The following is a 24,957-nucleotide window of genomic DNA, read 5'->3' as shown; positions in this document are numbered from 1 at the left end:
TTCCTCACCTTCTTAGGAAACTGAAAAGCTGTTGGACAACACTTAAGACCATCCAAGATTGGAGTCCTCTCCCTCATGATCCAACTTCTCCTCGACCAATTTAATACCCAGCACCTTCATGACATGAGGAGAAAGTGGCTTCAATTCCTCCTTATGGAACAGCCTCAACCACATAAGGGTCATCCCCTTCAGCTACCGGAACCTCTTCTGGATCTGCCATGTCCTTATCCACACCCCAATCGGGATCTGCTGGGTCCACAGAATCCACCCCAGGAGTGACCTCTGGGTCCTTACCTGGGTCATCCAGGTCAGAGTCCTCCAAACCAGCCTCTCCATGGTGGACCAGGCCCAGGTGACACAGGTGGTTTCCTGACCCCTTGGTCAAAGAGGTCCTTCTTGCCTTTGCAGTGGGATGAGACTGATGGTCCGCAGACCGCTTAGTCCCCCAGACTCTTCTTGGCCAGGAATGCTTTGTGCATAAAAACAAAATCCATGGAAAACCCCGCATCCTCCTCTTCATCCAGCCCAAGGCAAACCTGATCCCCCTCCCCCCCAACTTCTGTCCCAATGACAGCACAGGCGATAATGGGGGAGGGGAATCTCTGGGCTCCAGATCAGCCGTCCCTCCTGGTTGACCCTTTTCCTCTGCCTGCAAGGCCCTCTAGACCCCCTGCAGTCCCCCCCTCCCCCGAGACCGCATGGCCTTTCGCCTGGGCTCATTCCCCCCAGAGGACTCTTCACTGTCCGAGGCACAATCACGGCATCCCCCTGGGGCAAGCTGCAAGAGCAACACCCTTTCCCGCGCTGAGAACCTGCTCCGGTGCCATTTTGTGCACATGTAACCGGGCCTGCTTTTTTATATTTCAACAATTTTATTATTTTTTCCATAATGATATAACAAGAAGAAAGGTGTGGTACTGACCTTCCTCCATTCTACAACCAAACATTGTACATTCACAAACAACATATCCCAATGCATCCGGCCCCCTCCTTAACCCTCCCCCCTCCCAGATTCTGTCCTTCCCTACCCCCCCCCTCCACCCAAGGATGTGAGATGAGTTCCAAGCGTGAAGTAGCCATCGTAAGTTCTTCTCTAAGCAGTCAAATAGGCATCGAATCAATCATTCATGACGAGACTGCGAGCTCGATGAGGTAGGTGCTGAAGATAAAAGTTCCATACCGAAAGAAATGTTCGCCGTTGACGAGGAGATTCCTGAGACACCAAACTTTCCATGGTCATCAGAGCATGAAAGTGGTTCCTCCAGACCAAAAAAAAGACAGTGCTTCAGTAGACCACCTTACCAACAAAAATCACTTTTCTCCCAACTAGACAAGCTTTTTGCAACAGCAGGCGCAAGCCAGGATCCTGAATCTGGATAGGGGAAATACAGCCAAATAAAAGCCACATAGGGGACACTGGAAAAACTATTTCTAATATGTCCACCATGTCTGCTACCCGGCGCCAAAAACAGCGTACCATAGGGCAGGACCAAAAAACATGAGAAGGTACCTACTGTAGCATTACAGTGAGTGCAGTGTGCTGACTATGCTATAGTCAATTGATGTGCCACTTGAGAGGACATATATGCACGGCATAAAAATTTAAATTGTAACTCCCTATAATACATGTTGGTAGAGATCCTGGCTACACACCGAAAACACCTGCGCAAAATATATTGTGTAATAGTAAAGTCCCCATCTCGATTCCAGCGGGCTTCCAAAAGGAAATAAACATCCAGCCGCACCTTATGGAGTAGATATTTATAGTAAGCAGACAAGGAGGAAACTTGAGCACGTTCAAAATGAAACACTTGGTCTAATTCCTGAAATACCGAAGGGTGCTTAAAGAGCTCGCCGGGCCTGCTTTTAAAAGCACAGTGACCCCAAGTGGTTGTGGCACGCGATAATGCAAGGGGAACACTGATCAGCACAGCCTTAGAGTCCCTAAGCAGCCCGCTGTCACTCATGGTTTCCGAAACGCTCCCTTCCCAGCTCTGGCCTGCCAGGAAAGCCTGAAGTGCTGCAGCTCCACACCTCCTCTACATTTTTTTTTTTAAAACTCTTTAATAGCCAGCAGCCCAGCACAGAACAAAACCAACAGGAAGACAAACATCAGGATACTTTCCTGCTGCTGGTCACTCTTCTGGGAAGAAGCCTTCAGGGATTCAGAGGGAGCCAGGACTCCTGGCTGTCAAAACCCCTGGAACTGCTGCAGGTCAAGCTGCCCAGGGATCACCAATCCCTGGCTCAACCTGAAGGATTGCCCACGAAGGAACCTAAGCGAGCATTTCTTCTTGTCCTAAATAGTTTCCTAATACTTTTTTTCTAAACTCCAGACTGAAATACTGAGGGACTACAGGTGGCACACTCTTATGTAGCAGTGCTTCAAAGTCTTTGGTTCCCTGCCTCAATCTGCTGGTAGGGTTGCAAAACCCACTTGTCTGGACTGATCTGGGGTACGAACAGGAATCCTAATTTAAAAGGGTGTATTTTTTCCCTTTGGGTGGAAGCTTAGGTTAATTCACAAAACCTTTTCACCCTTAGCAACTTGAGTTCAAATCCAAAACAAACTTTAGAGTCTGGCAATTTCCTCCTGTTACTTTTGGCCTTCCAGCTCAAATGGAACCAGAAGCTCAGATCTGATCCCATCAGCGGCGGATTTCCGAGGAAGACCGGTCCGGGGATTCGTCGCCCAGGCCAGCCCAGGACGCATCACGTGGTCTGCCGAGCGCGGCTCCGTCACGGCCGCGCACGGCAGACCACGTGACTGGAGCGACCGGCCCACCGGGGGATGCCCGATCCCCCAATGGGATCCAGGGGCGGATTGGCCTATCAGCCTTCATCCCCTAATACCCAGGGATTTTTCCCCTTTCCAATCATTTCTGTTCAGTCATGCAGCGAAAGTCCTTAGCTCCTACCTGAATTCTGCTATAAGAAAATTATTCCTTACCTGCTAATTTTCGTTCCTGTAGTACCATGGATCAGTCCATACAGTGGGTTATATCCCCCGACCAGCAGATGGAGTCAGAACAGAGTTTGAGAGAGTCAGCATATAGAGTAGTGCACCCTCTGCTGGAGCTCAGTATTACGCATAGCAAAGCCCAAAAGCAAAACACAACATTTTGGATCCAGATCCGTCCCCAAAAAGGAACAGAGAAAGATATAAGTAAACAAACGGTCAACGGGACCACCAACAGTCAACTTGTGAGGAGCTGTGAACAGTAACAATAATCAGAGACAAACAGAATGAAAGTTACCTGGAAGAATCCAAGCAGGACCTAATGAAACCCCTAGTGGCGGGCGTCTGGACTGATCCATGGTACTACAGGAACGAAAATTAGCAGGTAAGGAATAATTTTCTTTTCCCTGTACGTACCTGGATCAGTCCAGACAGTGGGATGTACCCAAGCTTCCCTAAACCGGGTGGGGTCCTGAGAGACCTGCTCGGAGAACTTGATCGCCAAAAGAACTCGTGTACTGAGGCGCCAGGTGTAGTCTGTAATGTCTCGAAAAAAATGTGCAACGACTTCCACGTCGCCGCACGGCAGATTTCCTGGGAGGAAACGGAGCGAGATTCCGCCCAGGACGCCGCTTGGGATCGCGTGGAATGAGCCGACATGCTGCGAGGTGGCACCCGCCCCGCCGCAATGTAAGCCGATGAGATGGCGTCCTTTATCCAGCGCGCAATAGTCGTCTTGGATGCCTGAGAACCTCTCCTCGGTCCTGACCAGAGGACAAACAAATGATCGGATACCCGGAAGTCATTGGTAACCTCCAGGTAACGGAGCAGCACACGCTTGACGTCCAGGAGCCGGAGAGACCGGGGTTCCTCTGGAGTGAACGCTGGAAGCTCCACCGTTTGATTGACATGGAAGGCCGAGACCACCTTTGGTAGGAAGGATGGCACCGTACGAAGGGAAACCCCGGAGTCGGAGAAACGCAGATAAGGGTCCCGGCAGGACAAGGCTTGGAGCTCTGAGATCCGGCGAGCAGAAGAGATGGCTACCAGGAAAACTGTCTTGAGGGTCAGGTCCTTGAGGGAGGACCCCCTCAGGGGTTCAAAAGGAGGGCCCGACAGCGTTCGCAGCACCAAGTTGAGGCTCCAAGAAGGGAAAGGATCCCTGACCGGTGGCCGTGTTTGGCACCCTTCAGAAAACGTGCGATATCCGGCTGAAGGGGTAGAGAGCAGTCCTTCTGTACCAAGACATTCAAGGCCGCCACCTGAACCCGGAGCGAATTATAGGCGAGACCCTTATCCAGACCATCCTGTAGGAAATGAAGGATCAGCGGGACAGTCGCCTCCATGGTTTGGACCCCGCGGTCGGAGCACCAGGCTTCGAAGACCTTCCAAACTCGAACGTAAGCGACGGAGGTCGAAGGCTTGCGGGAACGAAGCATCGTTGAGATCACTGTCTCCGGGTAGCCTCTGTGGTGGAGACGGCGCCGTTCAAAAGCCAGGCCGCAAGACAGAAGAGTTCTGCCTGCTCGAAAAATACCGGCCCCTGACACAGAAGATAAGGAAGATGGGACAGGCGAAGTGGGCCGTCCACCGTCATCTGAAGTAGATCTGCGAACCATGGCCGATGGGGCCTTTCCGGGGCGACGAGAATTACAGTCCCTCGATGATGTTCCAATCTGCGGAGAACCTTGCTGACCAGAGGCCAAGGAGGAAACATAGAGCAGTTGATCCGACGGACACGGAAGGGCGAGGGCATCCACCCCCTCCACGCCACGCTCTCTTCTGCAGCTGAAGAAGCGTGGAGCCTTGGCGTTGAGAAAGGTCGCCATTAGATCGAGGCGTGGAGTCCCCCAACGACGGACGATGAGATGCATTGCCTCGTCGGAGAGAGCCCACTCGCCGGGGTCTAGCTGTTGACGACTCAGGAAGTCCGCCTGAACGTTGTCCACCCCAGCGATGTGAGAGGCCGCTATGCAGACGAGATTGCTCTCCGCCCACTCTATCAGGGGGAGTTGACTCGAGGGAGACATGCTTGCTTCTTGTCCCCCCTTGACGATTGATGTATGCCACGGTGGTGGCGTTGTCCGAGAGGATCCTCACACCTCTCTGTGTCGCACCAGGGGAAGAAAACGCTGGAGAGCGAAACGCACGGCTCTCGTTTCCAGGCGATTGATCGGCCACTTTGCCTCCTCTGGCGTCCAAGTCCCCTGCGTGGCGCTTCTTTCGCAGACGGCGCCCCATCCCGCGAGGCTGGCATCGGTGGTCACCACCACCCAATTGGGAACCTCGAGCAAGACTCCCCGAGCCAGATGCGAGGGGACAAGCCACCAATCCAGGCTTTTCCTGGCTAATGGTGGAAGCGGCAGGATCACCTGATACTCCTGGGAGACTGGTTTCCAACGGGATTGCAGTGGACGCAGGTGTGCAAACGCCCAGGGTACCATGTCGATGGTGGAGGGCATTACTCCCAGGAGCTGCAGATAATTCCAGGCGGTTGGTTCTTCCAAAGCCGAAAACAGAGACACGTGCTCCCTCAGGGCTTGCGCCTTGTCCTGGCGCAGGAACACCATACCCCGCCGGTAATCGAAGCTCGCTCCTAAGAAATTCAGGTGTTGCGAGGGCACAAGGGAACTCTTTGGAAGGTTCACCACCCAGCCCAGAGAGCGTAGGAATTGTACTACTCTGGCCACTGAGGTCGACCATGTGAGAAGGACTTCGCTCGAATCAGCCAGTCGTCTAGGTATGGATGTACTAGGATACCCTCCTTGCGGAGGGCCGCCGCCACCACTACCATGATCTTTGTGAAGGTCCGAGGTGCGGTCGCCAAACCGAAAGGAAGCGCCTTGAACTGAAAGTGTTGACCGAGAATCTTGAAGCGAAGATACCGCCGGTGAGCAGGCAGGATGGGAATGTGCAAGTATGCTTCCGAGAGATCCAGTGAAGCGAGGAATTCTCCCTTGTGCACTGCGGCAATCACTGATCGAAGAGTCTCCATGCGGAACCGGCTGACCCTGAGGGCCTTGTTTACCTCCTTCAAGTCCAGGATGGGCCGAAAGGAACCATCCTTTTTGGGAACGATGAAGTAAATGGAATAGTGGCCCAAGCCCACCTCGAAGGGGACGGGGACGATGGCCCCTATTTCCTGCAGTCGGTCTAGTGTTTGTTGAACCACTATCCTCTTGAGATCCGAACCGCAGGGGGAGAAGATGAACCGGTCCCTCGGGGGGCGGACAAACTCCAAGGCGTAACCGTCTCTTATGGTGTCCAGCACCCACTGGTCCGTGGAGATAACTGCCCACTCCTCGTAGAAGTCCATGAGGCGGCCTCCGATCCGGGGAGGTGAGAAGTGGGCTCCTTTGGCATCATTGGGAGGACTTTGTGGGCGGATTTCCCTGCCCTGGACCCTCTCTCGCGGGCCTCCGCCCACGAAAGGAACGAGACCAAGGCTGGGATCTTGTCGGCTGTGTCTGGGAACCGGACTGCCGGTAAGACCTATAACGTCGCTGTGCCCTGGCCCTACCGGAAGAAAATGACCTGAAGGAACGCTGTCTATCCTCTGGCAGCCGATGCACCGAATTTTCCCCCAGTGACTTGATGATCTGATCCAGGTCCTCTCCAAATAAAAACTTCCCCCGAAAGGGGAGGGAGCCAAGGCTCGACTTGGAGGAAGCATCCGCCGCCCAGTTGCGAAGCCACAAGAGCCGTCGGGCTGCTACAACCGAAACAATGGACCGCGCCATTACGCGAAAGCGATCATACAAGGCGTCCGCCCCGTATGCTATGGCAGATTCCAGACGGTCCGCCTGGGCGGCCTCTTCGGGGGGCAACTCCTGAGAGGTGAGAAGCTGCTGTACCCAGAGTAAGCTGGCCCTTTGCGCGAGCGAACTGCACATCACGGCCCGCATACCTAGGGCGGAGACTTGGAAGACCCTCTTGAGGAAGGTTTCTAGTTTACGGTCCTGCGTATCCCGCAGGGCCGTTCCACCCGTGACCGGGGTGGTCATCCTCTTGGTCACTGCCGACACCGCTGAATCCACCTTGGGCACCTTGATAAGATCCAAAAAATCCTCAGGGAGCGGGTATAGCTTTTCCATGGCGCGTGTGACTTTCAAGGACGCCTCGGGAGTGTCCCACTCCCTGGTGAGAAGCTGTAGGAAGGACTCATGGATAGGGAAAGCCCTTGCCCTAGGACGGAGGGCGGCAAGTACTGGATCCCCTTTGCGAGAAGAGGTGGCGACGGCAGGAGCCACAGGGATCGGCGGATCTGGAGGTGGGTCGAGGTCCAGCTCCTGAATAATATGGTGGATGAGTTCATCCAGCTCTTCTTTTTGAAAAATCCGTAGGGCTCGAGGGTCGTCCCCCTCCGTATGTCCATCCGGATGCGCCTCCGGGGGTTCCGGAGAGTCGTCTCTCACCGGCGAAGCTGCCCCCGTGGTACGCCGGGGTGGCACGGGAGAGGGACCCGGCAGGGATCCAGGCATAATGGGCGAGGCGGTGAGACCAACAGCAAGTTTAGGAACCTTGGGGGGAGGGGCCCCCAGGGGATTCGGTGCCTGCGCTCCCATACCCTGCAAATAAGCCATGTGCATTGCCAGAATAAAATCAGGTGAGAAAAACAGGGAGCTGATTGGAATCCCTGGGGGGGGGGACCGTCCTGGGAGCCCCGGTCGGGCAAACCCCCCGCCTGGGGCAAAGCCTGTTGAGAGCCAGTGCAACCAATCCTGTCTGCATCTGGGAGTGAGTCCGTCTCACGCTGTCCCTCTAAAATGGCCGCCGTTCCCGCCAAAGGCGGCGTCGTGGCCGGCCCGCGCCGCCCGGGCTGAGGAGGAGGCAGGTCCGAAATCGCACCGGACGACTGCAGGGTACCTTCCCCGTCGGGGAAGCACCGCTCACAAAGCCCCTCCCTCAGAAATTGATTCCCCGGTTCGCCGCAGGCCTCACACCTCGAGGACCGCGGCATGTCAGCACCGGGAAAAAAGCCTCGGGGGGGGGGGGGGGCCCCAAAAACGAGCTAGTGCCGCGGGGGGGGGGGGGGGCCTGGAATGGCCCTAACAACCCGCCGAAGGGGTCCAGGAAATGCGGGGGAAAACCCCCGTTTCAGTTGAGCACACACCCGCGGGCGGAGCTTGCGAACCACGGGACCCACAAACGACGCGTGGAGCGGCCGGAACCACCGGCATCCACGGGGCACCACCAAAAAGAAGCAAACCTGTGGAGAAAGAAACTCAAAAAACTTCCACTTACCCCAACGGAAGAGGAAAGGAGTACAGAATAGAGAAGGCAGAGCCACAGACACACGCCTCCTCAAAATTGAAAAGTCTTTTTTTTTTTTAATTTTAAAGATCCAAAATGAAGAGAAACATAAGACAGGGAAATACTGTGGAGAAAAAGAAAGAAATAACCAAAAATGAAGAAACCCTGCCAATCTGGGGGAGCTAGTGGATCCCTCCCACTCACATCTGCTGGAGTCAAAGAATACTGAGCTCCAGCAGAGGCACTACTCTATATGCTGACGCTCTCAAACTCTGTTCTGACTCCATCTGCTGGTCGGGGGATATAACCCACTGTCTGGACTGATCCAGGTACGTACAGGGAACACGGGCTCTAAATCCAGACAATAGATGCGGTTACTCCTCCCCCCTACAAAGAGCTTCCACAGCTAGCCCATAACTCAAGCCAGCACTTTTGAATGGAAGTATGCAGCACTACCACTGAGCCAATATAGCCAGAACTAGGGATTCTGTAGTTTTAACTTACTTGGACATCTTTAACTAAATCAGAGTTAAACAATTTACTTACCTTGAGGCATAATTTCATGCATGACAAGGTCAGACAGAGATGTATTGGCAGTTCTGACTTTGACATAAGCGGTGTAGTGCCCAGATCTCATAGTGCCGCTGTGTTCAACTAAGCCATACAGAGAGTACAGTACTCGTGTTTCACCCTCAGCAACGCTCTGCAACAGATTCCCTGAATTGTCAGAGTATCTAAGTATAAAGTACATGTATAACTTCCTCAAACTAACTACTGCTGTATGCATATGAGACCCAATTAATAAAAACATAATATATTTCTAGTTGTAAAGGTTACATCTAGGCCTACACATGATTGCATGTTGAAATTAAAGAAGCCCATTTCTAAAGGCATAATCTGTTTCTCTCAGCCACGGAAGAGACTCCTACCTTCTATAATAAAGCAAGTTATTGCAGTAGTACTAAAACATTTGGTATTTTTAGCTTTTGTCAATTATAGGAAAATTGGTTCTTACCTGCTAATTTTCGTTCATGTAGGACAAAATCAGTCCAGACTCCTGGTTTTTGATTCCCTTCCAGCAGATGAAGACTGAGAAAGTTTTGCTTACACTGCCACATAATCTGTTCCACCTGCATTCCCTCAGTATTGACCAGTACCCAAGCCAAGATACTAATGGACATAACTACCAATAACAATCATGTCCCCCCCTGAAGGAGAAGTAGGAAATGGAATCTTAAAATGGAAAAATCTTTCCAACTAAACAAAACCTTACCCATTCTTCAGTCCGATTACACTAATAGATCGAGTGGACTCTCCAATTATCCTGTCAACTGGGTGGGACTCTGGACTGATCTGTGGTACTATAGGAACAAAAATTAGCAGGTAAGAACTAAATTTTCCTTTCCCTATACGTACTCAGATCAGTCCAGATGCCTAGGATGTACCCAATCTTCCCTGAACAGGGTATGATTGGGAGAGTCCTGCTCGAAGTACACTTTCACCAAAGCCCATGTCCTCCGGGGCCTAGACATCCAAATGATAATGCCTGAAGAAAGTGTGCAATGACTTCCAAGTAGCTGCCCTACAAATCTCTTCAGGTGATACCTGTTGACATTCAATCCAAGACGCCACCTGAGACAGAGAAGAGTGAGCCCTTAAACCCTCAGGGATAGGGCGACCTTGACAGATGTACTCCGAACCTATGACTTCCTTAAGCCAACATGCTATGGTGGATTTTGAAGCCTTATGACCCTTTTTTGCACCACTCCACAGCACAAAAAGATGGTCAGACAGCCAGAAGCTATTAGTGACCTTAAGATACCACAATGATGCCCGCTTTACATCCAAGAGTCTCAACTCTTTTGCATGAGGTGCTGCCGGAAGCTCTACTGATTGACTCAAAAGGAAAGATGACACTACCTTTGGAAGGAACCACACGCAATGAGACTCTAATCTGTAATCCTCAAAAAGAGATCCTTACATGACAAAGCCAGAAGTTCTGAAATCCTTCTAGCAGAATAAAGTGCCACCAGCAAAACCACCTTCTGGGGTGAGATCTTTCATAGTTGCCCTTCTAAGAGACTCGAATGGAGTCACACACATCCCTTTAAGTTCCAAGTTAAGACTCTAAGAGGGACGCAAACGCTTCATTCCCCTCCCCCTCCACCCACCCAGGAGAAAGACGCACATCATCAGGCTGTGCAGTTAGAGCCACTCCCTACACCTTGCCTCGAAGACAGTCCACAACCGCCACCTAAACTCTGAGGGATTTGAAGGCCAAACCCTTCACCAGTCCTCATTGCAAGAAGGTCAGAATGTGTCCCACAGATGCTCAAGTAAGTTCAACCTCCTGCTCCACGCACCAAAACTCTCCTTACCCTCACATACGCTAAGGACGTGGAAGTTTCCTAGCTTGCAGCAGAGTGGAAACAACATCCTCGGAATACCCTTTCCCTCTTAAACAGACAGAAGTGAGCGGCCTGATCTGAAAATATGGGACCTTGGTGTAGAAGCTTTGGTAGATGGGTGAGCCTCAATGGCTCGTCCACCACTAGATTGACCAGATCTGCAAATCATAGCTGCAGAGGCCACTCCAGTGCCACTAGAATTACCTCTCCCTGATTAATCTCTACCCACCGCAATGTTTTGCGGTGGGTAGAGATTAAGGCATCCCAACAGGTTCCAATAAAAGCAAAAGTAGTCTATGTACTTATAAGTAAAGCATCACCTGAGCTAGAGAACAAATTATCCCTATCAACTGAAAAGCAGGTTGCTAAGACAAACAAACGCACTTTGAAATGTCTGTATGTCAATACCAGAAGTCTAAGTAGTAAGATGGGAGAGTTAGTGTATAGCAGTGAATGATGAGAGACATAATTGGCATCTCAGAGACCTGGTGGAAGGAGGATAACCAATGGGGCAGTGCTATATCAGGGTACAAATCATATCGCAATGATAGGGAGGATCAACTTGGTGGGGGTGTGTCCGGGAGAGCATAGCGTCCAACAGGATAAAGATCATACAAGAGACTTAATGCTCAGTAGAATCTATATGGGTAGAAATCCCATGTGTGTTGGGTAAGAGTACAGTGATACGGGTATACTACCATGCACCTGGCCAAAATGATCAGGCAGATAATGAATTGCTAAGAGAAATCAGGGAAGCTAACCAATTTGGCAGTGCAGTAATAATGGAGAAATTACTTGCCTGATAATTTTGTTTTCCTTAGTGCAGACAGATGACTCAGGACCAGTGGGATGTACAAAAGCTACTCTCGATCGGGGTTGGAGGCTGCCAGCGGTCTGGTTACCACCACCCTTCCAAAGGCTGGGTCCTGTCGGGCCTGAACATCCAAGTGATAGAACCTGGAGGAGGAGTGCAAGAAGGATTACGCCGCCACTCAACAGGAGATAGCATTCTAGCTTCCACCCATGAGACTGGCTAAGCCCTAGTGGAAATGCTTTCCTGCCTCCACTTAGGCTCCCGTGACCACCTCCTTAATCCAGCGAGCTATGGTAGTCCGCGAAGCTGGTTCACCCTGCTTCCTTCCACCGTGAAGGACAACAGGTGGGTCCGTCTTTTGGACTTGTTCTGAAACTTTCAGATACTGCACCAAAAGCCTACTGACATTCAAATGACTGAGAAGGCAGAATTCTTCCGTGTCCTTGTGCTTATCTAGGGATGGTAATGAAACAGACTGATTCAAATGACACTCCAAGACTACCTTGGGCATAATGCCTCTATCGCTCCATGGTGAGACTGCACCTTGAATACGGTGTACAATTCTGGTCACCACATCTCAAAAAAGATATAGTTGCGATGGAGAAGGTACAGAGAAGGGCAACCAAAATGATAAAGGGAATGGAACAGCTCCCCTATGAGGAAAGGCTGAAGAAGTTAGAGCTGTTCAGCTTGGAGAAGAGATGGCTGAGGGGGAATATGATAGAGGTCTTTAAGATCATGAGAGGTCTTGAACGAGTAGATGTGAATCGGTTATTTACACTTTCGGATAATAGAAGGACCAGGGGGCATTCCAGTAAGTTAGCAAGTAGCACATTTAAGACTAATCGGAGAAAATTCTTTTTCACTCAACGCACAATGAAGTTCTGGAATTTGTTGCCAGAGGATGTGGATAGTGCAGTTAATGTAGCTGGGTTCAAAAAAGGTTTGGATACATTTTTGGAGGAGAAGTCCATTAACTGCTATTAATCAAGTTTACTTAGGGAATAGCCACTGCTATTAATTGCATCAGTAGCATGGGATCTTCTTGGTGTTTGGGTACTTGCCAGGTTCTTGTGGCCTGGGTTTGGCCTCTGTTGGTAACAGGATGCTGGGCTTGATGGACCCTTGGTCTGACCCAGCATGGCAATTTCTTTTGTTCTTAAGAAGAATGGAACGGTACAAAGCTGTAATGCTCCTGAAGTCATCCGGAGGAACATGACAATGCCTGTAGTTCAGAGATGCGATGTGCCAAGCATATAGCCACCAGGAACACTGTTTTCAAGGTTAATAAATGCAAGGAAAGACTGCGCAGCGGCCAAAAGGAGGGCCCTGCCAAAAATTCCAATACTTGATTAAGATTCCACAAGGGAATCAGCAACCCTAGGGGGTGGCCGGACCCTTTCAGAAAATGAGCCACGTCCAGATGAGCCGACAGGCGGATTTCCATTCACCTCGCTTCCTGGACCTTCAAGGAGTTAAGGGTCAAACCTTTATTTAAGCCATCCTGTAAAAAAATCCAGAATTAGTGGGATTTTGACTGCCTGAGGGGGGAACACCACGTTCCTCACACCAGGCCTCAAATACTCTCCAGATCCGCACATATGCTAGGGTCGTTCAGAAATTCTGCGCGTGGAGTAAGGTGGCAATTACTGCCGCCAAACATCCTCGTTTCATCAGACGAGCCCTCTCAAGAGCCAGACTGTAAGACAGAATCAAGTCAGATCCTCGTGAAGGACCAGACCCTGCTGTAGCAGGTCCCTGAGAAGTGGAAGGCACAGGGGGGTCCTCCACCAGCAGTCTCTGCATGTCCACATACCACAGATGTCTGGGCCAATCTGGAGCTACTGGTAGGATTAATCCCCTGTGGTGCTAGATTCTGCTAATGACCCTGCCCAGCAGGAGCCAGGGAGGGAAGGCATATACCATCTCCTCTTCTGGCCAGGTCTGAACGAGAGAGTTGATCCCCAGGGACCACGGTGAATCGTGGAACCTTTGCATTGTAAGATGCAGCCAGCAGTTCGATGGACAGGAGACCCCAGCAAACTACTACCAGCTGAAAGGTTTTGGCCAACAACGCCCACACTCCCTATCCAGACTCTCCCTGCTTGGAAAGTCTACTCTGACATGGTCTTTTCCTGCGATGTGGGAGGCTGAGATCATCTGTAGATGTATTTCCGCCCATTCCATAAGGAGACTATTTCCTGCGACACTTGCTGGATTTTGGTTCTACCCTGGCAGTTGATGTAGGCTACTGTTGTTGCGTTGTCCGATATTACATGGACCGCTTTGTCCCTGGAGTCCGTGGCTGAATTGTAGACACGTCAATCTGTCTGCCCGGGCTTTTAGGCAGTTTATGTTCCAGAGGGTCTCTTCCTTGGTCTAATGCTCCTGGGCCGTCTGTTCCTGACAGTGAGCTCCCCAGCCCCGGAGGTTCGTGTCTGTTGTGAGGACCAGCCAGTTCGAAGAAGACAGGGAATGCCCTTTCCCTGATGAGCTTCCTGCATCCACCAGTCGAACTGTCAGCATACGTCCATTGGCAAATGGAGGCGAATCAAATATTCTTGAGACTGCGGGTTCCAACATGACAGTAAGGAGCACTGGAGTAGTCTCATGTGTGCCCTCGCCCACGGCATTACTTCCAGGTCTGCCGCCATCAGACGACTTGGAGATAATGTGCACAATGTGCCCGATGGTGTGGAACTAACAGACACACTTGGGACATCAACTTCCTTATCCACATGGTCGAAAGGAAGACCTTGCGCTGCTTGGTGTCGAACCGGACTCCCAGATATTCCAAGGACTTAGAGGGTTTGAGACTGCTTTTGTCCAGGTTTATGACCCAAGTTTCTGAAGCAAGGGAGGTCACCCTGTTGGTTACCTGGAGACACTCTTTCATGGACTTTGCCCAGATCAACCAGTCATCCAAGTACGGGTGCATCAGGATTCCCTCTTTTCTCGAAGGTGTCGTTACAACCACCACAATCTTGGAAAATGTTCTGAAGTGCTGGCCAAGCCAAAGGGCCCTGCCCAATATTGATAATGGCAACCCAGGACTGCAAAGTGAAGGAAACAATTATTCTTCCTGGAATGGAATATGTAGGTAGGCCTCTGATAAGTCCAGGAAGGTTAAGAACTGTACAGCCATTATTACGAAGCGTAGGGTTTCTATGCAGAAATGATTCACTTGTAGATGTCTGTTTATAGTCTTGAGGTCCAAGATGGGGCAAAAAGTGCATTCCTTCTTGAATACAATCAAATAGATTGAATATCTCCCCATATTTTCCTGGGGAGCAGGTACTGGGATTATAGCCCTCATCCTGAGGAGCCTTAAAAGGGAAGTTTCCATTGCCTGCTTCTTGTGCTGAGAGTGGCAAGTAGATATCATGAATATGTCCCAAGGAGTTCTGTGAAATTTCAGTGCATGTCCTTCTCGTATGACTTCCAGTACCCATTTGTCCGAAGTGATCTCGACCCACCGCTCGTAGATGAGGGACTGTCAACCCCCATATCCTCGTTCCGTGGGTGGATCGGCAAAATGTCATTGGGAGGTTCAGGATGAACCTGAACGCGAGCCTGCCTGTCGACTACAAAAGACTGAGACCTCTCCCAAAGGACCAAGACCTCTGAAATGTCGAGTTTCTGTAGGGGCAAAAATGTTGGGGACCCCTCATAGGCGAGGGGCACTATAACTGCTTTTTCTTATCTTCTGGTAGCTGGGGGAACTGCAGATTCACCCTATTTACTGGCGAGCTTATCCAATTTGCTTCCAAAGAGAAGAGATCCTTTAAAAGGCATCTTTGTGAGATTTGTCTTTTGCGTCTGCTGACCAACTCCGCAGCCATAGCTGTCTTCTGACTGCCACCACGGAGGCCTCGCCTCTGGCTGACGTACGGACTAGATCCGAGCCTGAGTCTGTTAAAAAGGCGGCAGCGGGTACCATATCCGCTCTGGAATTCACCCTGGAGTCATCCACCTCCCGAGAGAGAAGCATGAACGAACGAGCTACCAGGGCGCATCCTTTAAGGCTGCTCCTTCCTCCACTGGGATAGTTCGCTTAGAAACGACACAGACCAGAGCATCCACTTTAGGGAAACACAAACGTTCTCTCGCTGCCGGATCCAGCGGATATAGAGCGTCTAACGCTAGTCCCCCTTTAAAACTTGCTTCTGGGACATCCAATTCCAGGTCAATCAACTCCTGAATGGCTTCCAGTACTGAAAAGTAGCAAAAAGCTTTCCGTAGGGAAATGAAGCAATTTTGTTAGGCAAGATTTCCCCTTGGGTAAATCCATGTTGACTGTGTTCCATTAAACCATGTCTTTCTATATGCTCTATGATTTTGATCTTGAGAATAGTTTCCACTATTTTTCCCGGCACTGAAGTCAGGCTCACTGGTCTATAGTTATCCGGATCGCCCCTGGAGCCTTTTTTAAATTTTGGGGTTACATTGGCCACCCTCCAGTCTTCAGGTTCAATGGATGATTTTAATGATAATTTTTAACTAACAGATCAGAAATTTCATTTTTTAGTTCCTTCAGTACCCTAGGATGAATACCATTCGGTCCAGGTGATTTGCTACTCTTTAGTTTGTCAATCTGGCCTACTAAATCTTCCAGGTTTACAGTGATTTTGTTCAGTTCGTCTGACTCATCACCCCTGAAAACCATCTCCGGAACTGGTATCTACCCAACATCCTCAAGAGTAAACATGGAAGCAAACAATTCATTTAGTCTTTCTGCAATGGCCTTATCTTCCCTAAGGGCCCTTTTAACCCCTCTGTCATTTAATGGTCCAACCGACTCCCTCACAGGTTTCTTGCTTCGGATATATTTAAAAAAGTTTTTATTATGAGTTTTTGCCTCTATGGCCAACTTCATTTCAAATTCTCTCTTCGCCTTTTTTTTTTTTTTATCATCAATGTTTTACACTTAACTTGACAATGCTTAGGTTTTATCCTATTTTCTTCAGCTGGATCCTTCTTCCAATTTTTGAATGATGTTTTTTTGGCTAAAATAGCCTCTTTCACCTCACCTTTTAACCATGACAGTAAACGTCTTGCCTTCCCTTCCACCTTTCTTAATGTGTGGAATACAGATGGCCTGCACCTCTAGGATTGTATTTTTAAACAATGTTCATGCCTGTTGAACACTTAACCTTTGCAGCTGCACCTTTCAGTTTTTTTTCTATTTTCCTCATTTTATCAAAGTTTCCCTTTTATTTATTTTATTTAAAATCTTTTCTATACCGCTGCTAAGTTATATACCATCGCAACGGTTTACATGTAGGCACATATTTAATGTAGGTAAAAGTGTACTATAGGTTTAGTGTTAGAGCTACAGATTTACTTTTTGTCCCTCTTCCAGTTATTAGGAAGCTTTCCATGCCGGGCTCCATCCGATGTCACCCATGTGTGAGGACTACCATTCGGCTTGCTCCAGAAGAAACTACTAGAGGGAACCGAGAGGGACCTGTGTTCAATGAATTCATGAGAAAAACCCAAAAAGGACAGTGAAAACAGTTTTCAAAGGCAATTTCAAAGGAAAAGCCACGAGCTCACTCTACCATGAGGCGAAAGCTCTGTGGGGGGGGGGGGGGGGGGGGAGAAAGATTGAAGAGGTAATCCACTTGGATTAAGGCATGCTGTGTCAAAGTTCTAGAAACGTTGACATAAGGTTTTCATGCTGGGCTCCATCCGATGATGTCACCCATGTGTGAGGACTACCATCCTGCTTGTCCTAAAGATAAAAAATTCCCAGGAACCCAAAGCACCTGTCCTCCTGGAAGATCTCCCTATCCCTACAGAAGGAGAGGAATCGATCCTTCACCTCTGTAGCACTCCCCCCCTCCCTCTTTCAATTCCTTCCAGAGGTTCTCACTCAACCAGAGGGAGCACAGCTGTCAACTCAACAGTTTAGAGCCATTCTAGTCAGTGAAACTACCTCCACAGCATCATTAAGCACATTCACCATCTGCTGCAGTCAGAGATTACTGGCAGACTGTCAGTGCAGATGTATGAGCGGCATCAGATAGCTGGTTGGCGTGCATACCCCATATGTGATGGACTGGCCTGATTGGGTGAAGAGAAGATCTCATTCCTCCTTGCTTCTGTGATGCTTCTTCCCCGCTTTTGTGGCTGAGTATTCTGGAAGAGAGGGAAGCTCTGGGGAGGATCCCAGTCCAGCTCTGCATTTCAGCCTGGTGCAGAACAGCACAAATTCAGGGAAGAAATGAGAAATTTTCTTACCTGTTAATTTATTTTCCATCAGTCCTGCTATGCCAGTCTAGCCCTGACAAGTGGCCATTTTCCACTGGGGCTGCTTCTCCATTCACAGGAAGGCCATTCTGTAAAGGCCACCCTGCTGCCATCTGCTCTGATGTGAAGGCAGAATCCCCCTTTTACCTTCACTTGTTTCCTACTTACCACAGCAGCACACCAGCTGCTTCAAGCCACACAACATTGCAGTCCATAACATAGTACTTCCCTGCTGACTAATGTGCTCCTGCTCTACTTAGCTGGCTTGTGGTAGTGAAGAACTGATGTTCCTCCAGCCTGCTGACCACTTTAAGATGCTGCTATAGGCTTGCTGGATGAACCATTTGGTCCTTTTCTGCTATCATTTCTATGTTTTTCTTTTTCCTTTTTCAACTTTATTGCTCTGCAGGAAATCGGAGAAAATCAAACCACTAATCTTGCACTGATGGCCCAGGGAGTGTGTACAAAAGCTGGAAGGGGGGTTTGAGTGTGTGTGTATATGTGGGAATGGTGGAAGAGAAAAAGTCCAGCAAGCCAGCTATCACCGCCAAACAAGGGTCCAAGGCCCTATGTTTATAACGGAAGCCCCTTGCACAACTCTGTTTTCCATTGGGGCAAGGTCAGGCACATCGCCCCACTTAACATTTAGGTCCTATTTTACTTTCCATTTGGTCTCAATGCCAAACCTTATAGGGCCACATAGGTATGCCTGCCCACCATCTAATGCAGATATACATTACCATATACTGGGACCCATGAAGTATTCAGCTTTCAAGTATACTCTATCTACTCATAGGGGCCATAAACCATGTATCTGGTCTGGTCTGGCAAATGAAAAGGAAATATCAACCTTTGACTTTAATCCATCATACTACTTAGGCTTGCTACATTCAGGCTAGATGACCTTTTGTTAAGTGCATCTCAAACAAACATATTAGAAAAGTTAAGGCAAACTGTCCATAAACAGGTCTGGTTTTCAGGATAGCCAACATATGCACATTAAACTGGTTCTTGAATCACATTTATACAAATTTCTTGAATACTCATTATGGAAATCCTAGAAGCCTGTTTCGGCACACGAAAAGGAAAATTGGTTCTTACCTGCTAATTTTCATTCCTGTAGTACCACGGATCAGTCCAGACAGTGTGTTGAGCCTCCTGTCCAGCAAATGGAGACAGAGAAAAACTGAAAGGGTATCCTATATCAGGACAGAGCCTACCCTGCATCCCTTCAGTATAAACGTTATCAAAGAGGATAATTAGAAAGATAACCAGCATTAGATCAAGCAAACAACAAGTAACTGATAATTTGAACCATTCAAAACTCCATAAGAAAAACGCTCTTCAAAATATATATAGCTGCATAATCATCTAATAGATGCTTCCGGTGCCTTAAAGTTATGATAGAGAATCGAGGCATCCAAAAAACAGAAAAGAAAAGGACTTCGAGCGGACATAACAGACAGTATACGGGAGGGAGTCTGGACTGATCCGTGGTACTACAGGAACGAAAATTAGCAGGCGATAATGGTGAGCAAAAGTATGCAGAGACTTCCAAAGTAGCTGCTCTGCAGATTTCCTGTGGAGAGACCGACTGACTCTCCGCCCAAGAAGTAGCTTGTGAACGCAAAGAGTGGGCCTTTAGGCACTCTGGGACCATCCGACCCCGACAAATATACACCGATGCAATTGCCTCCTTCAGCCAACGCACAATCGTGGCCTTAGAGGCTTTGTTTCTTCTTTATGGCCCACTCCATAGAACAAAGAGATGATCCGAGACCCGAAACTCGTTTGAACTTGCAAGTAGCGCAGCAGCACTCGTTTAACATCAAGACGCCGAAAGTCACCACCAGGCATGTTCGCAATGTCCTCAGAAGAAAAAGTAGGACGTTCCACTGACTGATTGACGTGAAAAGAAGACACAACCTTCAGCAGAAAGGACGGAACCGTCTTGAGGGAGACCTCTGAGTCCGAGAAACGGAGAAAAGGTTCCCTACAGGATAAAGCTTGAAGCTCTGATAACCTCCTGGCGGAGCAAATAGAGATGAGGAAAACTGTCTTAAGGGTTAGATCCTTAAGTGTTGCCCGCCTGAGGTGTTCAAAAGGAGCCTCTAAGTACCAAGTTAAAGACTCCACGAGGGACAGGTAGCCCGAACGGGCGGATCAAATGCTTGGCCCCCTTGAGGAAGCGAATGATATCCGGATGAGAAGCCAAAGCGACACCATCAACGCTACCCAGGAAGGACCCCAGAGCGGAAACCTGCACCTGTTAGGAGTTGAAAGACAAAACCCTTGGAAAGACCATTCTGGAGAAAAGAGGACCAGAGATATCAGAGCCTTACGAGCTGGCACTCCAGACTCGGTACACACATTCTCAAAAAATCTCCAAACTCAAACGTAGGTCAGAGAGGTAGAAGGCTTACGGGCCCACAACAGAGTGGATATAACTTCCTCCTTATATCCCTTCTTAGTCGCCGCCATTCAAAAGCTAGGCCGCTAGACTAAAGCGATCCGCCTGCTCAAAAAATATGGGACCCTGACGAAGAAGACGAGGAAGGTGGCCGAGACGCAGGGGACCGTCCGTCGCTAGGTTCACCAGATCCGTGTACCACGGTCTGCGGGGCCACTCTGTAGCCACGAGGATTACAGGTCCCGGATGAAATTCTATTTTTCTGATTACCTTTCCCACTAGGGGCCAAGGAGGGAACACGTACAGGAGAACGTCTCGAGGCCAGGGAAGAACCAGGGCATCCACTCCTTCCGAGCAGTGCTCCCGTCTGCGGCTGAAGAATCTTGGGGCTTTGGCATTGTTCAGAGTGGCCATCAGGTCCAAGTGGGGGGGACCCCACCTGCTGATGATCAGATCCATCGCTCTGGACAGTTCCCACTCCCCTGGGTCTAGGCGCTGACAACTGAGGAAGTCGGCTTGAACATTCTCCTTCCCCACAATGTGAGACGCTGCCAAACAATCCAGGTGATGCTCTGCCCAGGCAAACAGCTTGCTGGCTTCCAGAACCACCAGGCGACTTCTGGTACCCCCCTGCCAATTGATATAGGCCATCGTGGTGGCATTGTCCAAGAGCACTCGCACCGCCTTCCGCCGGATCAGGGGGAGAAAGACCTTGAGAGCCAGATGAACCACTCGGGCCTCCAAGCGATTGATGTGCCAGCGGGATTGAACTTGGGTCCAGCACCCCTGAGTAGATTGAGCTTGGCAAACCGCTCCCCAGCCGGAGAGGCTGGCATCGTCGTCACAATGATCCACTGGGGAGTCTGTAAAGGTATCCCCTTCAGAAGGTGAGTGAGCGAAAGCCACCATTGCATGTCGGCGATGGTAGAGTTTGAGAGCGGGAGGGGCGTCCGAAACAGTTCTGACACCGGCTTCCAGCGGTACAGCAAAGCTTTCTGTAATGGATGCATATGCGCAAAAACCCAAGGAACCAGATCGATCATGGAAGCCATGGACCCCAGGACCTGAAGGTAATTCCAGGCTGTGGGTAGCAAAAGCAAGAGAAAGTTGTGCACTTGCTCCCTGAATTTGAGCGCTCGAGTGTCTGGCAGGAAAACCTTGCCGACTCTTGTGTCGAATCGTGACTGCCAGCCTGCAGAGTCTCCGACTTATTTATTTATTTTTGGTTTTTATATACCGGAAGTTCCTGTATACAATACATATCACTCCGGTTCACATTTAACAGAAATAACTATCGCCGGGGAGGCGGTTTACATGGAACATATCGAATATAATGAATGGATAATAATCAAAAAATCTATTATTGGCTCATCCGGACTTGGCCCGGATGAGCCAATCGTCCAAGTAAGGGTGGACCAGGACTCCTTCCTGACTGAGAGCAGCCGCCACCACCACCATGACCTTGGAAAAAGTGTGGGGCGCGGTGGCGAGGCCGAACGGGAGCGCCCGGAACTGGAAGTGTTGTCCCAGAATATCGAACCTGAGATACTTCTGATGGTCGTGGTGTATCGGGATGTGCAGATAAGCCTCAGTTATGTCGAGCGATGCCAGAAATTCGTCAGAGCGAACTGCCGCTATCACCGCCCTCAGGGTCTCCATTCGAAAATGGGGAACCTTGAGGGCCCGGGTTGACTCGCTTGAGATCCAGGATTGGACAGAAGGAACCATCCTTTTTGGGAATGATGAAGTAGATTGAATACTGGCCGGACCCTTGTTCTTCCACCGGGACTGGAACTATGGCACCGAGCTCTAGTAGCCTGCTCAGAGTCTGGTCGACCGCTGGCCGCTTTCAACTTCCGCAAGGAGAGATTAAGTGAAGATCCGGTAGGTCCTGAGCAAATTCTAACGTGTAACCTTTCTCTATCACCTCTAGGACCCACAGATCTGTTGTAATCTTGACCCATTCCTTGAGAAACAGGGACAGCCGTCCATCTAAGTTTGGAACGGAGGAATGGGCCGGTCGTATCTCATTGGGAAGAGGACTTTGTGGACGGGTGTTGTGGGTTACCATCCCGGAAGGAATGAGACCAGGATTGGGGTCTGGAGGAGGTGCCTCTCGGAAAAGAACCCCGAGCTCTGCTATTATACCGGCGCTGACCTCTTAAAGCGAGAGCGGGAAAGAAAGAAGGACATAGATTGTTTCGGGCGGTCCTCCGGCAGCTTATGAATCTTATTCTCGTTGAGAGATTTAATAAACTGTACAAGGTCCTCACCAAAAAGCAACTTACCTTTGAAGGGGAGAGTGCCCAACTGCGCTTTAGAAGAAGAGTCCGCCGCCCAATTTCTCCCGGAGAAGATCGTAAAGGGCATCCGCCCCATACACAATCGGGCCCTCCTGCTCCGTCTCTGCAGACGGGAGGTCTTGGGCGCTGAATAATTGTTGAACCCACCTGAGACTTGCCCCCTGCATGAGACTGCTACAGATTGTCGCCCGGACTCCTAAGGCCAAGACTTCAAAGATGGGGTTGAGATAAAGCTCAAGCTTGCGGTCCTGAACATCCTTCAAGGCCATGGCTCCCACCACCGGGATGGTGGTGTGCTTGGTAACTGGGGAGACAGAAGAATCCACCTTGGGCACTTTAAGCATGTCCAGGCATTCATCAGGCAGGGGATAGAGCTTATCCATTGTCCTACCCACGCGGAGCCCCGCCTCTGGAGACTCCCATTCCCGGAGGAGCAGCAGCTTGTGCATAGGGTGAAATGGGAACGTAGGTGGAGGAGCCCTAAGTCCTGCCAGGACCGGGTCCATGTTAGCTGGCATGGCGGCGGTAACTGTATCATCCAGTGGCACCTCAATCCTCAGTTCCTGTAAAATGAAGGGTATGAGAGGATCCAGCTCCTCCCTTTGGAACAAACATAGAACCCGCAGGTCATCACCCTTGAGTGGAGGACCCAGGGGGGGAGTCAGGGTCCTGATCGAGATCAGGGTCTGCCGCCGGTTGAGGGGGGTCCAGGGGGGCCGAAGGATCCAGCACCACCCTGACCCTAACTGAGCCCTGTCCCTCTGATACAGGAGGCAGCTGCGGAGCAGGCTCCCGAGGGATTTGTTTTTTTGGAGGGGGGGGCAGAGGGTTCTCTTCTTCCTGAAGGCTAGCCAGATAAGATTTGTCCATTAAAAGCACAAACTCTGTAGAAAACTGAGGTTTAGAACTCCCAGGTAGAGAAGGGGGGGGGGGGAGGGAGAGAATAGGATCAAAATACCCCTCCTGCACTCTGACTGGGCTCAAATCTGGAGGTGAAACGGTTAAACCAGGCTCAGCTGAGCCCTGCAATCTAGAGTCTGCAGAAAGAACTGCCCACAAAATGGCTGCCGTTCCCATGGTTTTTGTGAGGAGGAAGGCCGAATCACGCATCTGGGTGGTTGACCCCAGGCTGCAGATCGCGTCATCCCCATGGAGGAACCCTCCCCACTGGGCAAACAGTCAGAACACAGACTCTCGCGGGAGAGCCGAATCGCAGGCTCCTCCGCAGGCCAGACAGGCACTAGAGCGCGGCATGAAGTTAAATAAAAGCCGCGGGAGAGAAAAAAAAAAAATCAGCTGAGCCGGCTGCCCAAGCAGCAGAGGCAGGCGATGGAACCCTGCTGTGCTGCTGTCTGTGCACTAAAAGTGCTGAATTTGTTTGTCTCTTGCCTTCGGGAGTCCCCTCTTACTTCACCTTTTTTTTTTTTGTTTTTATAAAAACTTTAGTGATAGCAGAGGAAAGGAACATCCCTGTTAAATATTGTAAGGCAGCCTAGGCAAGTAGGGGGAGTGACTGGACCATCAGTATCGCCCCAACAGACAAACAGGTCACCGGGAAAGGGATCCTAGGCTGTATCACAAGGGGTAAGCCCCCAAAGGACCCCCAAAGAGCTGGGAGACAGAGTTGTCTCCCTGAAGCAGGAGTTTTGAAAAAAAATATTTTTTTTTTTTTTAGATTATTAAAGTAATACTTGCTTGATCTGATCAAACACCACACAGGAGAAGGAAAAACCTCACAGGAATAAAGGAATTAAGAGAAGGAAGGGAGTTGCAGGTTCAGCTGTCTGAATCTGCTGGCAGACAGAGAAATACTGAAGGGATGCAGGGTAGGCTCTGTCCTGATATAGGATACCATTTCAGTTTTTCTCTGTCTCCATCTGCTGGACAGGAGGCTCAACCCTCTGTGTAGACTGATCCGGGTACTTACAGGGAAACAGGATTTGGCAGCCCCTTATTTAGTTGTAACATATGGTTATTGCCCCATCTACATAAGCAATACATTTCAAACTCAGGCCCTCTATGTAGCAATAAACTACAATCCATTTAGATACCTAGTCAACTAAATGGATCTGATGTAGCAGATTCCTCCTGCTTCCTTGTACTTTCAACTCAATTGGGGGATCCTGGCATGATAAATCTATTCACAACTACCTGTGGATTTTTCTATTTTATCTCTCCTCTTCCATATACTTAGTCTGGCCATTACAACAATCCTGGGTTAAGGATCATGCACTAGAGCTCCTTCTGTAGCCCTATATAAAGCCACTAGTTGTCAGCTGATAGACATTCCTCCACCGCCCCAGGAGTTCTGAATACCACCTCTGCAAAATCCCCAACCTCAGCCAACCTGGGAAGCGAAAGACCCAATTCAGAGTCCTTCCACATGGCAGTGTCTCAGAATCACTGGGCTAGCCCTTAAAATAGGTATTTGAAATGCTGGTGGACATGCTTACCTTGCTCTTCAGTGTACAAAAGGGTGCCAAGTCTAGCACTTCTGGAAACTGTACATGTTTGGTGACTTTTCGCAGATTAAATCCAGCCTAAGAAAGATATGATAT

At 49.8% G+C, this 24,957-nt stretch overlaps 1 protein-coding gene across 1 annotated transcript in view; it reads right to left on the bottom strand.

The window, feature by feature from the left end:
• Nucleotides 1-24,957, bottom strand: part of USP16 (ubiquitin specific peptidase 16) — a 557,777-nt gene that overhangs the window by 9,403 nt on the left and 523,417 nt on the right. The window contains exons 17-18 of the mRNA XM_029578724.1: nt 24,853-24,939; nt 8,759-8,915 (exon numbers count right to left, since the gene is read on the bottom strand). Of these exons, the coding sequence (XP_029434584.1) occupies nt 8,759-8,915; nt 24,853-24,939 (244 nt within the window). The remainder of the gene's footprint in view (nt 1-8,758; nt 8,916-24,852; nt 24,940-24,957) is intronic.

The sequence above is a fragment of the Rhinatrema bivittatum genome, chromosome 15 (assembly GCF_901001135.1).
Source record: "Rhinatrema bivittatum chromosome 15, aRhiBiv1.1, whole genome shotgun sequence".
Taxonomy (NCBI): domain Eukaryota; kingdom Metazoa; phylum Chordata; class Amphibia; order Gymnophiona; family Rhinatrematidae; genus Rhinatrema; species Rhinatrema bivittatum.
Note: the sequence above shows the minus strand (reverse complement) of the source record. Positions and strands in the feature narration are given on the sequence as shown.